General features: G+C 36.0%; 1 protein-coding gene across 2 annotated transcripts in view; it reads left to right on the top strand.

The window, feature by feature from the left end:
• The window catches only part of zcchc7 (zinc finger, CCHC domain containing 7), a 98422-nt gene that overhangs the window by 64262 nt on the left and 15910 nt on the right, over nt 1-18250 (top strand). For both annotated transcript variants that reach the window (XM_002935880.5, XM_031906686.1), the window contains exons 4-6: nt 840-959; nt 2155-2325; nt 9700-9735. In XM_002935880.5, coding sequence (XP_002935926.2) covers nt 840-959; nt 2155-2325; nt 9700-9735 — 327 coding nt within the window. The remainder of the gene's footprint in view (nt 1-839; nt 960-2154; nt 2326-9699; nt 9736-18250) is intronic.

Genomic DNA, 18250 nt, shown 5'->3' with positions numbered 1-18250 from the left:
ATGATGTGATGACAAGGTAGCCTATACCAAATCATGTGTTTAAAAAGGCGTGAGGATAAACAAGATAGGTCTGTGTTATCATGGTTGACTGTGTGGAAAGATTTAACTAGGTCAAGGAGAATTTGTATTCAGCATGTTAATTACAAGCCGTAGGATCATGATGTCTATCTTTAATAAGCACATGGAATATTGCAAACTGTAGTGTGTCCCATCACTTCCAAGAGTGGGAAAGGAGATATTTAAATTGCAAAAACAACAGTGGGAAATTGGTTCTAGAGCTGTAGGCTGCAGTAATAATATTTGCCTGGGTATTGCAGTTTTTATATTTTGGTCATTCTTCTAAATCTGTATTACAGCAGGAGATATTTATCAACCATGCCTGAAACTGAACTCTTTACATAATCACATTTTAACTCTTACAAAAAGTCAGTCCACGTTGTCCAGGACTCTGCTGCAATATGAGAGGCAAAAGGTCACTTGGATAGTACTAATGCAGCGGACTGCTGAACCCCTATGTTTAGTGTTTGTAATAGAATTATGTTATGTGGTGTTATGGGGTTTAGCTCTTTTATATTAAACATATAGTGAAAAAAAAAAAAACATTTTTTATTCCAAAAGTGCTCTGAAAGAATTTTAAGATTGTTTTTCATTAGGTAATTTTTTATTAACTGCATTTACCAATAATTCACTTTTAGCACTTTTATCGTGTGTGCAGGGTTTGTTACTCACTTATGGATTTTATGTTTATTCTGTTTTTAGATCTATTTCTTAATGAAATTTAGAGCAAATCTTAGGGAAAGGGAAGGGCCTTGTGAGACTAATTTGTTTTTGTGTTACAGGCCCATATTGGTAACTATACTCCTCTAAGACGATCCAATCGCTATTATACAGACAAGGACGTTGTTTGTAGAAACTGTGATAAACGAGGACATTTATCTAAAAACTGCCCTGTACCTAAGGTAAAAATACTGTTTTGACTTATATATACACAACTGATATCTGTAAAATCAGTAAAATCATAGGCTAAATTATGTGTTCCTTTATATTTTGATTTATTTGTATATGCCAAAACTGCATTTTCTAAAGCAGACTAATTTCTCCTGGAATTGTACTTTTGGACTTAAATTATTACATTGTATAATAGTGTAATTACATATAAATGTAAATTAAATGTATTTGTACGCTTGCTGATTGCAATATGCAGGTTCGTTGTGTTTGGTGCCTGTGGTTATAATACTTTAAAACAAAAAAAAATAAAAGTTTTGTTACAATATCAAGAATTTTAATGGTGTGAAAAGTAAAACTTTTGATGTTGATTCTTTGTTTATGTGTATACTACAAAGAGAACGTACATTTTCAGAAATATTTTTATGACAGCAAATTGTTTGTCTATGGCCATAGATACTTTTTAGAGTTATGTATGGAATTTGTTCATTTTTAAAAATTAACAAGATATTTTATTTACAGACTTTTGGGACAACACTTTGCACCGTGGGTGTGTGAGTGGATGCACTATATCATTCCCCATAACAATGCAGATGTGCTATATTAATTATATTATGAGATGGGGGTATTACTCTTAATTTACTCTTAATCAGCATAATCACTAATAGTACTTAAAATAGAATGGAAAGTATTTCAGTTGTAAAAGTACCTAATTCTATGTCCATAAACAATTTTAGTCCCTGTAACATATTTACAATTTACTACAGAGTGGTTCCCGTCAATCCAAAGTGACAATTGGGAGGCTCAAGAACAAAAAAAAGTAAAAGTCTCTTACAGTGGCCCAATTAAAGACTTGTTCTCTATCTAATAGAAAATCTATGGCATTATTTGAAAACTGTAACCTACCTAAACAACTTGGATCAAATCTTCCTGAAAGAATTGACTCCTAAACAGTGTGCAAAGCTGGTACATGCTTAATCCAAAAGGTTTAAAGCTGTTGTAGCACCAGATAGTTGCTCTATATTATATAAAAGTGTGTAGACTAAATGTTAGTGAAATGTGTACTTTTTCCCCCTTTTTTTATTATTTTATTATACATATAATAAAATACAATATTATACAATAAAAATTTAAAAAAATCTTCATAAATATCTTACATATATCTTACATAAATACTATTTAATTTGATTTTGCTTTATGTCTTATTAGAAACTGCCAGCCTGTTGTCTCTGTGGTGAGAGAGGGCACCTCCAAAACTCCTGCCCAGCACGGTACTGTTTAAACTGCTTTCTGCCAGGGCATTTCTTTAAGGAATGCATTGAGCGAGCTTACTGGAGGAAGACTTGTCATCGTTGTTCTATGACTGGTCACTATGCTGATGTGAGTTGAATAATTTATAAATTGTATGTGGTGTTTTATATATGACATTTCTATCAGCAGTTCATTTTTACAAAATCTAAATGTCACGATATATGGCAGATTAGTAGTTTATTCAGATTCATATTACATGGTAGCTCTGCGCCAGTGCAATTAGCATGAGAATTTAATAACCAGCCCTGTAGTATCAACTTATATTAAGGGCCAACCTCATTTTCTGCTTGATAATTTGCAACGACCCCTAAGCTTAGCTTCTTAACAGCTGCCCAAAGCACACTGAGCATGTGAGTGTCGTTGACACTTTCCAAGATGGGGAGCTCCTGTTTTAAGGCCTGAAATGTTGCTGCTATAGAGATGCTTAACGTTTAGTCTGGTGCAGTAAATTCATGGCATTTTTAGCCACATTAATTTTTAGTGTTTAAATGTATGTTGCTCTACTTTACCAAAATATCCCTTATCTGAAAAACCCTAGGTCTCAATCATTACAGATGACATAGCTGTATTAACTTTGCAATCAGTTCATGATTACCAAGGTCACTAAACCTTGAAACATTGTCACTTAGGTTTTTTTAATAGTTAATAGCTATTCAGCCTATGCAGCCTTTGTGCCATACTCTACCTGCCCTACCCTGCCTGTGTGTGCCATACTCTATGTATGTGTGCCATACTTTGCCTGCCTTATGCTACCTGTGTGTGCCATACACACAAGCAGCATAGGGCATTCAGTACATACAGTGAGACAATGCTGGCACTGCTCGTACTGTCTGTCTGTGGCGTGTACAGGTGAACAATGTGGGTGCTCACAGTCTGAACCTGAGGTGTGAACAATACAAGGGGTGAACAATGCAGGGACTAGAAGGTGTGAACAACACAGGGGATTACATGTATAAACAATACAGGGGGTTTACAGCCTGAATCTGAGGTGTGAACAATACAGGGGGCCAGTTAATCTCAGTACTGATATTGTTTAAACCTTACACAAAGGTAAGCAGTTGGGCAGCACTGAACTAAGCTGTTAAATCACAGAATTCCAGAGAATTCCACTATTCAACTACCCACAATATTACAAATAAGAATTTTGTAATGTCTACTATAATCTGGGGAAAAAATTTTCTAACGCTGTTTTTACCAAACTCATGTAGCTTTGCAAGAGATAGGGAAGATACTAAGCAAGGGAACAGATGAAGGGATATTAATGAAAATTATAAAGGCCCTATGCTTCTAGATGGCAAAAGTTCAATTCAGTTGAGGAATTTTTGGTTGGCAACTGAGACACCTTTCCACCCAGGTTGCCCTACAGCTACACCACTGGTTGACAGAGGAGTCGTGGGGAAAAAAATGTTTGAAAAAATCACAAAAGAAATCTCTACATCTTATTCACTATTATATTTACATCATTCTGCAATTATCTAAATGTTACTCTTTCTTCTTCCTGTACCATTATTGTTTGTGGCATGTTGGTAAAGCCTTTGTTTTACAGCAAAAGCTTGTCTTGGGCAGGCTTGTAACAGCAAGCGGCTTTGACAAAGCACAAGAGGATTCTGTTAAAAAGTTGTGTTTAGTAATTGTAGGCGTCGTGTCAGAGCATAACTGACTGGGAGCTGAAGGATTTTCTCTGCGAGATGAGTTGCTGTGCCAGCAGGGACTCAAGTCTCCTGGGCCAGCCGCGCTCTCATTAAGATTTGCCGCCAGCAGTGGTGGTGTTTTGCCAAGTATGTGACGTCCTGTTATTGTATGCTTGGCTTGTCAGCCCACAGCTTTCTGACACTCACTTATGTCACCCTTTTTATTCAGAAAGGGAAGGAGCTTTTGATAATTTGACAAGACAAGCTCTTAAACGATCTAGGTCATGGCCTTCTCTGTCTGTGATTGTGAACATATTTCCTGAAAGCCCTGTCACTCATCACAGCAACATTTTCTCCCAGGGAGCACACAAGCTTGTCCTAAGTCTCTTTCCAGTACAAGCATTTTGGTTTTTCATATATCAAATACTGTACTAGTATTTTCCCTCACTTTTTGCAAGTGCTACATGTAAGTGCGGCTAATCCTTTTTTTCCAGTCCTGTGTTCCCAGAAGGCTATATACATGGACCCTCACTACTACAAGGCAGACAACTGACCAAGAGGAGTTGAAAAAGAGGGAAAGGCCGCTTAGTGGTGTTTTTTGTGTTTGTTCACTGTTGTGGAAATAAGAGAACTGGTGGCAAGGGCCTGTCTATTGAGAACTCTGGTTTTGGTCTGCTGTCAGGGGCTGTTTAAGACTCAGTGTTGTATTTTCATTGACGTTCACATTTGAAAATGGGGAAGTGGAAACTAAACAACAGATGCACAAAGCCATTTTTGTATACATATTTTTTAGAACACAACAGTTTTGTTCTTATATTCAATGTGGTGGAACAAAATCAAATTTAAAACTCAGCCTTTTACTGTGGCAGATTATCTTTTGAGGTTTCATCAGCATTAGTATAAGCTGGTCTTATTTTAAAGATATTTGTGGGTTCTTAAGGAAAGTTTATGATGCAGTTCAATACATCTTCCCCTAAGTCATCTGGTATGATGATGTACACAGGATTATATGTTTATATTCAGTATAAGAAAATGCTAGGAAGAGGGTAAAGTAATGGTATAACCAAAGCCACAAAGCAAAGAACTGCCAAACAAATATTTAAATTCTACATCCATCACCATATTCTCTTGGTTCCACATGTCTCTGGAAGCCTTCAACCTCAGTCCAATCTAATCCGTCCCCTGCAATTACCAGCCTGAGCTCTTCTGCACTATGCGGTGGTAATATGTTTTCTTCAACAGATTCCACTCCTGTTCATCAATATTTACAAGTTATTTCAAGAATATCTGCCAGTGCATGTGTGGAATTATCAGTGTAAATGAATGCTAATATATTTTAAATTCTGCAGAAAATTATTTGATTTTTCATAGTGGCAAAGTAAATACAAAACAATTGGATTGCAACTGAAACTGAATATAGTATCATACTTTCCAGCACTAGTGGTTTAAAGTAAAAAGTAATAAAACAATAATAAAATAATTGGTATTCGACCAAATATCTTTTTTTCCCCTCTTTATGTGCCACTTAATATAAAAAGGTCATGCCACTATGGCATTCTGCCAGCATGGGACAAGTCAGTAATTGTGATTTTTCAACCATTTTATTCTGTAACAGTGTGGGTAATCGGAAACTAACCATAACTAAAGAATAAATCACACAATTCCGTTTTCATAGTCCATTGAAAATGGTAGGTGTGCTATGTTTTCTAGTTTTAAATTGCCGCTTTCGGGGGGGTTTCTATGTAATGCAAGATTTTAATGTAAGTCTTTTGCTATGATCAAAAATAGTCAAGGAGGTTTATTTAAAAGAAATTAGAGAAATGGATTTCAATTTGTAGACATCACATTTCACTTGCATATTGAATATAATACTATACATATACAGGTATGGGACCTGTTATCCAGAATGCTCAGGACCTGAGGTTTTCCGGATAATGGATCTTTCTGTAATTTGGATCTCCATAACTTAAGTTTGAAAAACATCATTTAAATATTGAATAAACCCAAAAGGATTGTTTTGCCTTCAATAAGGACTCATTATACCTTAGTTGGAATCAAGTAGAAGGTACGGTTTTATTATTACAGAGAAAAAGTAATCATTTTTAAAAATAAGAATTACTTGCTTATAATGGAGTCTATGGGAGAAGAATTTGAACTTTTTGCAATAGCGACTTTAGCAAAGTTGTATAGAGTTGCAAACAGCTGCCATGACTTGGACATTATGATCAGCTTTTTCATCTCACATCAGCATCACACAAATATTTCACTTAAGGCAATTTAAATATGGCTTGTTTGTCTTTATATATAATTCCATGACATATATATATATATATATATATATATATATATATATATATATATATATATATATATATATATATATATATAGTTATAGGAACATGTAAAACAAATATTCTCATGGGGAGACAAAAAGATTGCATTAGAGTGCAACCTAGCGGTATGAGGGGGTTATTCTTGACACCGGGAGGGTGCAAGTGAAAGAGCACCAAGTGGAAAAAGAGCACTTGTGCCCACCTTAGGGTAATCAGTAAGGACGGTATCTTGATTCTGGCTGCGCCTCCTGCTGTTCCATAGTTTGAGCAAGATCCGGTGTGGAAGAGGGGAAGGCTACGTGCCTTCCCCCCTCCCTTTACTAATACAGTGCTGACTGGCGCAGTATTAATGAAGGGAGCCGTAGAGGCCTGCGGCTATATGCCCACTCCCAAGTGCAGCAAGCAAAGTCTTCACTACCACAGGCAAATAATCTCCCTAAAATGCTTTCTGAACTGCAATATTACAAATCGCCAGTGGGAAAACATACCAGAAAAGCCCCCACAATGGGGCCTGATTTAGCTGCTCTTAAGGCTCCTGACACATAGGGAGATTAGTCACCTATGATAAATGTTTGCTACGGTGGATTCCCACAGCCAGTGGGAAAAAATATACGGCGCTTAATTTTTTCAAAGTCGTCCGAACTTGACCTGCGGGTAAACTTTGGATAAATGGCACGCTAAAGCCCTGAACAATCAGGCCCCTTTTTTATATTGAAATTACCTACTATTCCTGCTGTAGATCATCTTACAGTCATGGCCAAAATTGTTGGCACCCCAGAAATTTTTCCAGAAAATCAAGTATTTCTTACAGAAAAGTATTGAAGTAACACATGTTTTGCTATACACATGTTTATTCCCTTTGTGTGTATTGGAACAGAACAAAAAAGGGAGGAAAAAAAGTAAATTGGACATAATGTCGATCAAAACTCCAAAAATGGGCTGGACAAAATTATTGGCACCCTTAACTTAATATTTGGTTGCACACCCTTTGGAAAAAAATAACTGAAATCAGTCGCTTCCTATAACCATCAATAAGCTTCTTACACCTCTCACCGGGAATTTTGGACCACTCTTCCTTTGCAAACTGCTCCAGGTCTCTCTTATTGGAAGGGTGCCTTTTCCGAACAGCAATTTTAAGACCTCTCCACAGATGTTCAATGGGATTTAAATCTGGACTCATTGCTGGCCACTTCAGAACTCTCCAGCGCTTTGTTGCCATACATTTCTGGGTGCTTTTTGACGTACGTTTGGAGTCATTGTTCTGCTGGAAGACCCAAGATCTTGGATGCAAACCCAGCTTTCTGACACTGGGCTATACAGTGCGACCCAACATCTTTTGGTAATATTCAGATTTCTTGATGCCTTGCACACATTCAAGGCACCCAGTGCCAGAGGCAGCAAAACAACCCCAAAACATCATTGAACCTCCACCATATTTAACTGTAGGTACTGTGTTCTTTTCTTTGTAGGCCTCATTCTGTTTTCGGTAAACAGTAGAATGATGTGCTTTACCTAAAAGCTCTATCTTGGTCTCATCTGTCCACAAGACGTTTTCCCAGAAGGATTGTGGTTTACTCAAGTACATTTTGGCAAACTGTAGTCTTGCTTTTTTATGTCTCTGTGTCAGCAGTGGGGTGGTCCTGGGTCTCCTGCCATAGTGTTTCATTTCATTTAAATGTTGACGGATAGTTCGCGCTGACACTGATGCTCCCTGAGCCTGCAGGACAGCTTGAATTTCTTTGGAACTTGTTTGGGGCTGCTTATCCACCATCCGGACTATCCTGCGTTGCAACCTTTCATCAATTTTTCTCTTCCGTCCATGCCCAGGAAGATTAGCTACAGTGCCATGGGTTGCAAACTTCTTGATAATGTTGCGCACTGTGGACAAAGGAAAATCTAGATCTCTGGAGATGGACTTGTATCATTGAGATTGTTGATATTTTTCCACATTTTTGGTTCTCAAGTCCTCAGACAGTTCTCTTCTCCTCTTTCTGTTGTCCATGCTTAGTGTGGCACACACAGACACACAATGCAAAGACACAGTGAACTTCTCTCCTTTTTTATCTGCTTTCAGGTGGGATTTTTATATTGCCCACACCTGTTACTTGCCCCAGGTGAGTTAAAGGAGCATCACATGTTTGAAGCAATCTTATTTATCCACAATTTTGAAAGGGTGCCAATAATTTTGTCCAGCCCATTTTTGGAGTTTTGTGTGACATTATGTCCAATTTGCTTTTTTTCCTCCCTTTTTTAGTTCTGTTCCAATACACACAAAGGAAATAAACATGTGTATAGCTAAACATGTGTTACTGCAAATTTTTTTGGCCATGACTGTACATGCAATTACACCTGCAGCTTAGATGAAGATGTCCATTAAGAAAAAACTGCCATTCCCTTGATCATACCATTTCTTTTTAGCAGTTACTGGCGCAGACATATAAACATATTTGTTCTCATCTACACATTAATGGTTAACAAAAGAGAAATATAAAAAATACAATTTTTCATGTGTGCGTAGCTGGCATATGTGATTTCAAAATGGCTTCCCTTCTGCTGCTGTAAACTGTTAAGTTGCACCTGCTGTGCCTGTGGCTTCTGGTTTAATTATTTTGCTTTTATAAAACACAGACCAAATAATTACATTTTCAACCTGACTTAACAGATGGCAGCATTTTGCTTCACTGAATAAATGTCTTTGTTGCACTTTGCTTTAATATGAACCAATGGATATAAACAAAGAATTAACAAATACTTTCAATTTATGTTTCTTTTGGTGGTAAGAAACATCTGAAGATCTATTGCCAGATTCACAAGTGAAAGCACAGTATTTCATGAAACTTTTCCTGAGCATGTCATAAAAATAGTTAGCATTGAGGGGTTTATAATGTCTTTTGATTTACAGTGATATACATTTTTTGCCCCACTAGCTGTTCTTACCTCAGGGCATAACATTTTTAGAGAGAGGAGCTGAACTTTGTGTGCCGCCGGCTGTCTACAAGGATGTTGGTAGTTTTAGTTAACAGCAACTTTTGAGAAATGTATTTGACTCAACCAGTACTAAGCTGGCTGATATCAGTTAAAAAAAGTTAATACAATAACCATGGTTACATACAGCTGGAGAGGCACTTCTCTCGTCCCATTTTTTATCATTAGTGCTGATATCCAAGCCCCTGGCTCTTTCAATTGGTTCTTTAAAAGTGCAGACAGCCAGGAAAGATTCCAAAAACTTTGGATTTTAAAGGGAAGAAGAGGTGGGGGCTTTTCTGTCTTATTAACAATCACAGGGTGTGTGTTAAAGCAGTGTAAAATTCAATTAAACAGTGCAGCCAGGTTTTCTGAAGCTGAAACCCTGACCCTTTCAGTTAAGCCTCTTCTTTCTCTCTGACCGCCACCAGCAACTGCTGTGTTATGCCAAAACCAACAGGCTGTAAAGCACCTTGTTTCATGCTTCTGGCTGATCAATATTTTTTATATTCTAGGCTTGCCCAGAAATCTGGAGGCAGTACCACCTAACGGTAAGTTGATACTTATTTTATTCACTCCCACATTATTGACTTTTTATGAACTTACAACCACAACTGAGTAGTCAGGCGTGTTCACTGGAAAGACTATCAAAAAGTGATTTTTTTTTTTTTTTTTTTAGCAGTTCACAGGTAAGCATCTCCTACGCTTTGCCATGTAGTATTTACAAAGTACCTGTTAAAAGAGAATAACAGTTTCTTCTCTACCTTAGAGACCTGTAGTCCAACCCAAAGGCATGGGGACAGAATGCTACTTTTTTTTTTTTTTGTAGATTTTCGTGGCCCAAAATTGACCAAGGCCTCAGCATATATCTTTATATGATTTACTAATTTTATTTATGTAATCCAACACATAAAAAATGCTGTAAATCACTGGTATTCTACTTAGAGAAAGCTAGATAACAAAATCATTTGTAAAATCAAGGCAAAAGTGTAATGTCTTGCTTTCTTATTACTAGTATTAATGTAATTCGCTGTAAAAAGAATGGCTTTCTGCTATTTTCTGTAACTGCACCTTTTACTTCTACATTTTTTTTGCAATGGAAGAATATGAATTTCTGTAAACCAAAAAAGTATGTCATTATTTTAGGCATCATATTTAAAAAAAATAAAATAAAAAAAGAGGCAAAGATAACAATAGCAGGGCAATTACTGTAGAAATGCATTAATTGGAGTCTACTTATAACAATTTCATTGTGTCACAGTATAAAGCAAAAAGTAATTTATTATAATTATTTTACGTATATTTGGTGTGATTGACAGCAGAAAACAGGCTGGATTTGAATACAGTTAAACCAAAAAGAAAAGCTTCCATTTATATGTACAGTATAATTACTTTATACATATGATCACTCAAAGTGATTATATGTATTGTCCTGCCATTGTATTAAACTTTTTGTCATGCTGGCTAATTTTGCCATCACTGGCAGATTGACGGATTTATTTTGCCAGGCAAATGTAATTAGAAAAGGTAAGTAGGGGTATCTTTGTCGACTTAAGTTTAATGCATATCGATGCTTATTACCCATGATGCCTGCCAAGCTGCTAATTGCTGGGGTTAGTGCAAGCAGAATTCAAGATTTTTATATTTGGTATGAAACATAGTAATAGCTACTATGATATTTATCGTTTTGTAAAACATACTAATGAACACCTTGGCACAGCTGTTGATTTTATTCGGCACCAGCTTTATTGCCAAGAGGCAGGGTGACATCTACTGGACTGCATTGTAGTTACATCCCTCTTTAGTGCAGGTTGCAAAATTACATTTAATCATTATCACTCACTAAACAGTAGTTTTGATTTAGGAATAAATGATTGATCGCCATCTGAGAAGCTAATCTAGCAAAGTGACCTATTTGACATTTATTAATTCACATCACAAGTCGCTAGACTGACTGCTGTTAATTTGATTGTGATCAATGGCTGGTAATAATCAGGCTCATCATTAGCTAGCAGGGGGCCTGCATTTCATAGCATACAATATTATTGTAACCAAGAATGGATTCCAAGTAGTCCTATATAACTGAAATAATAACTTTTTGTGTGTTTTAGGCACAACAACAATTATATCGCTTCACTTTGCAAAAAAAATTAGTATTCAGTTGACTACTCATATTATTTTTAGGTGTACCTTCTAACTGCTTACCATAAGCGACTTCTTGTAGTTTGTAGCAAGGTCCCAGCAAAATCTTATGTATCTTATTACATGTTGTAAAAACATTGGGCAGCCAGAAAATTCAGGTGTTTCTTTCTGTATGTGTAATAACATGAATTTATACACGTTAAGTTCAACATATTGCTCATTTAATTTGATAAACTTGTAAAAAGTGACACAAAGTTGCATATCTACATACATGAAATAAATATTTTAGTTAATGTATCTAATATCGTTCCTGGTCAGTTGGTAATTTATGAGAAATAATAAAGAAGTCAATATGCTTTCTCTTTTAATTAGCATGGAGTATTCCTATATCTTATATGGTAAATAAAATATTTACAGATTTACGTAACTGGCCCAGATTACAAGGAGTTGTTTTTCTTTTTTCTTAATTATGTTTACTTATTTCTTGCCATTTATGGTATAATTGTGTCCCTATATTTGGGAGTGTAAGCTTGTGTTTCCATTATGCTGTTATGTGTAAATTTCCAGGTTAATAAATGAATATTAACTGCAATAAAGTTTATAGTTTTTTTAGTGTATACCTTTTAAAATGAACTGGTATTCCAGAGCCATGCTAGCATTACACATTTAATATTGTCTGTCTATACATAGTCAGGGACAATTCACAAAAATACATAAAATGTTGCTGTCAGTAGATATGGAGAGAACTATAGAATAATCACAATTGGCATCCATGTAATTACTGATTAAGGCATACAATTTAAATTACAAACAAGATAAAAAAAAAACAAATATTAAACAACATGAGGCAGGTGCACCCCTTACAAGAGCTCATACTCTGGTGCTGCTATAAGCAAATTTGATATATTATTTTTAAAGTGTCAGAAAAAGTACAAAAATTTCTTAGGTCGACTTTTCTGTACATAAAGACGGACACACACACATATATATATCTTTATAAACTAACCAATCTCACTTCAACTATATACGTAATCTCTGTACAGGTATATGATATAAAAGTGCCAGTTTCAGTATGTGTGGTCATAAAGTTTGATTCCTGTTAATATTGTACTGTATATTTATAAAATAATATTTTATGCACTGCATTTATCTCCATGGATTACTTCATAAATGTATTTTATCTTTTAATATTTAAAATATTATTAAACAAAAAATCAAGAATCATTCTTTACACAGAAAAACATTTAATTCTTCCATTGTGCATTTTGAATAGTTTATAATGGAAATAATACTGAGGAATTCATGCTTATACTAGGACAGAGACTGTTTCTTTGTGTTGTAAAGTGCCTGCGAGCATTTATTGAGATGTTGCTAATGCAAATGTTTTCTAGACTAATTTAATCATTTTTTATTTAATGTTGACTATTGCAATTTGTTGCCCTTTTTGTTGTTTGGGTGATCCATTGACCTCTAAAAGCTTGGGCTTTAAATACATTAGTAGATCACATTTAATTAAATGTGACAGGTGTGGAAGCCTTTACCATATTACAACATTTTCAAAAGAAGTTTGTCCAAAGGGTTTTAAATAGTACTATCTAAAATATTTCCTTTCCCTTTTTGTATTGTTTTCTACTTAAGGCCCGATTTGGCTCTGCTTCACCAGCAGAGAACACATTACTGTCTATGGCAACTGGAAGAAAAGGGTTTTTCTAACAATGACTGGATTAGGTTATGTAAACTCTTTGCTGCTGCGGGAGCTTGCATTACAGTTCTCTGTACATTAGTCAAAATTGGTCTTTTTTTAATATTACGCTACGGTTTATTTCTGTTACCTTATATTTTATAATGAAAGACATTTCTGATCTACAAATTGTCTTAAGCTTCTTTTCCTTTAGACCACCAATACATTTTGAGGGGTTCATTTTAGCTCCGGAAATTGTACACACTGCATCATTTTAACCCAGATTACAATATATCATCAAGTATCAAGCAATTCATCATCACAATCATAAACCTTAAAAATGTTTATAAAATCCACCTAGCATTCTAGTTCTTTTGTGTACCTCCAATAAACTCATATCCACCAATGAGCAAAAGATGACACAAGTTGCAATTGCTCAGCAATGGCAGCCCAAACAAGGCCCAATGTGTTTTTTTTGGCAACAACCTTGTGTTAAATGCAATTCACAGTGTTTCCCACTGTTATCAGGAAGAAACCAAAACCCCTAACCTAATGACAGTATTGGTTCTTAAAGCACGTTTCCACCTCTACCAAGTTTCAGCCAGTATTGCAGATGGTTCTGTAAAACTCTTTAACAATTCCATGCTTCATGTTACACTTATCTCTCTTATCCCCAAGGTCTTGTAAGTTTTATTGTAGGTTTAGACTTTCTTATCCTTGCCAACCTTTGGTAGGTCCCTCCTCAGCCGATTGCATAGATTATAACAATTGATCTGGTGATTGGAATCATAGAGTGTACACCAACCAAACTTATTTTTGGTGTTAACTCTCTGCCCTTAATATAGTCTCAGTGATCAAGAAAATATCTGCATTTATCTTCTGTGCTCTATAAATCTTGAGTTCCAAGAGCAAAATAAGAATTAATTTTGTGCTAATTTGTCGTGGTACTCTGTCTAACCACTTCCACTGGGTGGCCAAGCACTACAGTGTAAGCTCAGATGGGCTGGGCTAATTACCTCTTGTCTTTGTTTCTGTAAGCACAGCATGAGAAAGTGCTGATTTGCAAGTGCATCTGGCAATGGTAATTTATTTGCTTTTTTTAATAATAAGATAGAATGTATTTGCATTGTTATTTTAAAAGCTAGTTGGAGAACCACTATATAAATGTAAGCTGTGACTGTGGACCAGTCAGCAGTACTGATTGATTACCTAAGATTTTTATCAACGATTTGTGCTTACATGAGCTTTTTGATAATGCATGCACTTTTAGGAGTCATGCATGCCATTGACATACACTTTCCTGGACATCAAAGCTTCTTTTTTTTTAAATGCAGTGATTTTATTTTGCAAGGTATGGCCAACAAGGTCTGCTTTTTGTGAAAACATTCAGATCATAAACATGTTTGACTCTTTAAAGGGGTGGTTCACCTTTAAGTTAACTTTTAGTTTGTCATAGAATGGCCAATTCTAAGCACCTTTTGAACTGGCCTTCATTATTTCTTTTTTTTTAGTTTTTCAATTTTTTGCCTCCTTCTTCTTACTCTTTCCTACTTTCAAATGGGGGTCAGTGACCCCCATTTGAAAGACTATTGCCCTGCAAGGCTACATTTTTATTGTTATTGTTACTATTTATTACTTATTTTTCTATCCAGGTTCTCTCCTATTCTCTCCTATTTATATCCACTCCCTCTCTCTCTCTCTCTCTCTCATTCAAACCACTCACTGTTTGCTAAGGTATTTTTAACTCTAACGACCAGATAACTGCTGAAATTCCAAACTGGAGAGATGCTGAACAAAAAGTGAAATAATAAAAAAAAAAAAAATACATGAAGACCAATTGCAAACTGTTTCAAAATATTACTGCATTGGCTCTGGGTAGCTGTGTGCAAGCAATCCTCTTCCTCCTGTCTTCTAAATTGTAGTGTCCCCTTCCCCACTCCTTTTGAAGACCCTTCTCATCCATTTTAAAGGAGAAGTTAATGTAAAAACTAAGTAAGCTTTATTAGAAAGGTCTATGTAAATACAGCCATAAGCACTTACAGTAAGGTTAGTTGTAAACATGATGTTCCAGTGTCTGACTTTCTCTCTCAAAAACATCCTTAATTCCCGGGGCCAGAGTCTGCGCAGTTCTCTCCTTCTCCCCCCTCCCACCAAAATGCTAAGAACACCCCCCTCTCATCCTTAGGAATGTGTGATCTCAGCTATAACAACTAGAGCTGGAGCAGGAAGGAAGATACTTAAAATGGCAGCTGCTCTCTTAAGCAAACCGTGAAAGTTATTAAAACTGTTTACTCAGGTATGGTAATGGTTTCTGCAGAATAAATATTTTGTTCTAGGTGGCACTAATGTGGCAAATCTATTGGCATTACAGTGCCAACTATCTGTCCATAAAAGGAGCCTATGGACACCTGTTGGAAAAGGACTGTATGAGCTAATAGCTAGGTAAGTTTTGGGCAGACATCAGTTGAGCAGGCTGTTAGTTTTTCCATATACATAAGCCAATAAGCTGTTGCTGGATCTTACCTCTTTTCTGTCAGGTTTTCTGTTTCTTGAAAAATTCTAAAAGAGACCAAAATGATTATTTAATTTACACACATTGTTTTTTGCCTCAGCAATAAACATTGTGGGCCAAAAGTATCAACATTCGAATTCCCAAAAACTTGAATGTTCAAAATTTATAAGCACAAAAAACTCATTAAAAAAAATGGCAACTTAAAGCTGGCGAGTTAATTTGGAAGTCAATGTGAGTTGTCCTAGCAAAATTCGAGATTTTCTTTTTTTTAAAGTTGATAGACTTGGGTAGATGAGTATAATCTGATTTTGTCATAAACATTCCCCTTTTATTATTTCTTATAAATATTTTTATTTTATTATTTCTTAGTATAACTTATAGAATTGTTGTTGTTGCAGACCTACTTAGTAAAGAAATGGTGAACCTTCTGTAATTAAGATCACCAGACTTTACTACTTCTAAAAATCATTTAATCTTAAATGAAGGAATGAATCAATAGGATTGCTTTGCCACAAATATGGATTCATGCAGCTTAGTTAGAATCAAGCACAAGTATTGTTTTATTATTACAGAGAAAAAGGAAATCATTTTAAAAAATTAGAAATAATGGATTTGGATAAAAGATCATGTACAGGTATGGGATCCCTTATCCGGAAACCCGTTATCCAGAAAGTTCCATCTCCCATACACTCCATTATAAGCAAATAATTCTACTTTTTAAAAATGATTTCCTTTTTCTCTGTAATAATAAAACAGTACATTGTACTTGATCCCAACTAAGATATAAATAATTATTCAATATTTAAATGATGTTTAAGTTATGGAGATCCAAATTACAGAAAATTCCCTTATCCGGAAAACCCCAGGTCCCAAATACCCAAACAGAAACGTTGCCACCAAGAAGAAAATTGCATCTAGCAAAGGCCTATGGAAAAAAAATAAAATTCCATTGCTCCAAATATGATGTGCAAAGTCATCTATGGTTATTTGGAAAGAGATGCATTTTCTTCACTGGCCCATAACCATGTGCACCCCCTGCTGACGCCCAAGTGTCTGGGGAAACTATGACGATGGCAGTAAAGGAGCAAATGGGGCTGAAATGGCAGTCTAAAAAATAAAACTAAAATTTAAATATTAGAACAGTAATTTATTATTAAATAATGGTATAACCAGTAAGTGAGAAATCATAACTATAAATGTCCCATTCAAAATTCTGAATACATTTACATAGTTAAAACCAAGTTAAAATCAAGTTTAACCCTTCCAAGCAAATCCCAACGCACACACAAAGACCCATACCTATCTGTACACTCACATAAACTATGTATACCAAAATCAATACTAATTGTAGATTTTAGTATCACAATAGCCTTGGATACTATGCTTGTTCAAGAACTCATCCAAGGAAAGGCATCAACAGAATCTTCCATCACAGTATCACCCGGAAGGGCATTCCCCAACCTCAGTGCCCTCACCGTAAAAAAAAGAAAGGGATGACCTCTGGTGCACTGATCATTATTATGGGGGAAAAGAACTTGCCCCTCTCTATAATACCCTCTAATTTATTTGTACAGAGTAATCATGTCCCTTCGCAACCCAAACGTTGACAGTCTACCCTCATAGTTTAAATCTCCCATCCCCTTTACCAGTTTAGTTGCACGTCTCTGCACTCTCTCCAGCTCATTAATATCCTTCTTAAGGACTGGAGCCCAAAACTGCACTGCATACTCAAGGTGAGGCCTTACCAGGGACCTATAAAGAGGCAAAAATATGTTTTCATCCCTTGAGTCAATGCCCTTTATACATATATATATATATATATATATATATATATATATCATATGTGCATACCTAATTGTACACACAAAGGGGCACATTCATTAAAGTATAACAGTATAACAAAAAATTTGTACTTTTTCTAAAGTTTACAACTTTTGTGTATTTTCTGTGATATATTCGTTAATTTGTGCAACTTTTTCATACTTTGCGACAATTTGTGCGACAAAATCTTATTTGCTGCAATGAGTATGAAAGTTTTGAATTCATTCAAGCTTCGGTATCGTGACTTTCCTTGGGCCAGGTTGGAGCTGCAGAGTGCCATTGAGCCCTATGGGAGGCTTTCCGTGGGCCAGGTTGGAGCTGCAGAGTGCCATTGAGCCCTATGGGAGACTTTCCTTGGGCCGGGTTGGAGCTGCAGAGTGCCATTGAGCCCTATGGGAGACTTTCCTTGGGCCGGGTTGGAGCTGCAGAGTGCCATTGAGCCCTATGGGAGACTTTCCTTGGGCCGGGTTGGAGCTGCAGAGTGCCATTGAGCCCTATGGGAGACTTTCCTTGGGCCAGGTTGGAGCTGCAGAGTGCCATTGAGCCCTATGGGAGACTTTCCTTGGGCCAGGTTGGAGCTGCAGAGTGCCATTGAGTCCTATGGGAGGCTTCCAAAATCATGCACTGATGGTTCAACGTCAGAAAGGTTTTTGCACCGATTATGATCGTATCTAAGCAAAACTGTATCGATAATGGGGCATATGATTTACTTGTTTATGATTTGAGAACATTTCATAGAAACTGATTCAGTATTTTTGTTTTAGTGAACCATTTTTCCGGTTCTATATTTCCAAATTTGGTCCTTAGATTTGTTTTGTCGTTTTGGTACTGTTTGGATATTATTGAAAATTTGCATTTCACAATTTTGGATAAAATATCCTATTTCTTATTTAAGTTAATTGTAATTTCT

This window comes from Xenopus tropicalis, chromosome 1 (assembly GCF_000004195.4).
Source record: "Xenopus tropicalis strain Nigerian chromosome 1, UCB_Xtro_10.0, whole genome shotgun sequence".
Taxonomy (NCBI): Eukaryota; Metazoa; Chordata; class Amphibia; order Anura; family Pipidae; genus Xenopus; species Xenopus tropicalis.
The sequence above is the reverse complement of the archived record's forward strand: the minus strand, read 5'-3'. Positions and strand labels throughout refer to the sequence as shown.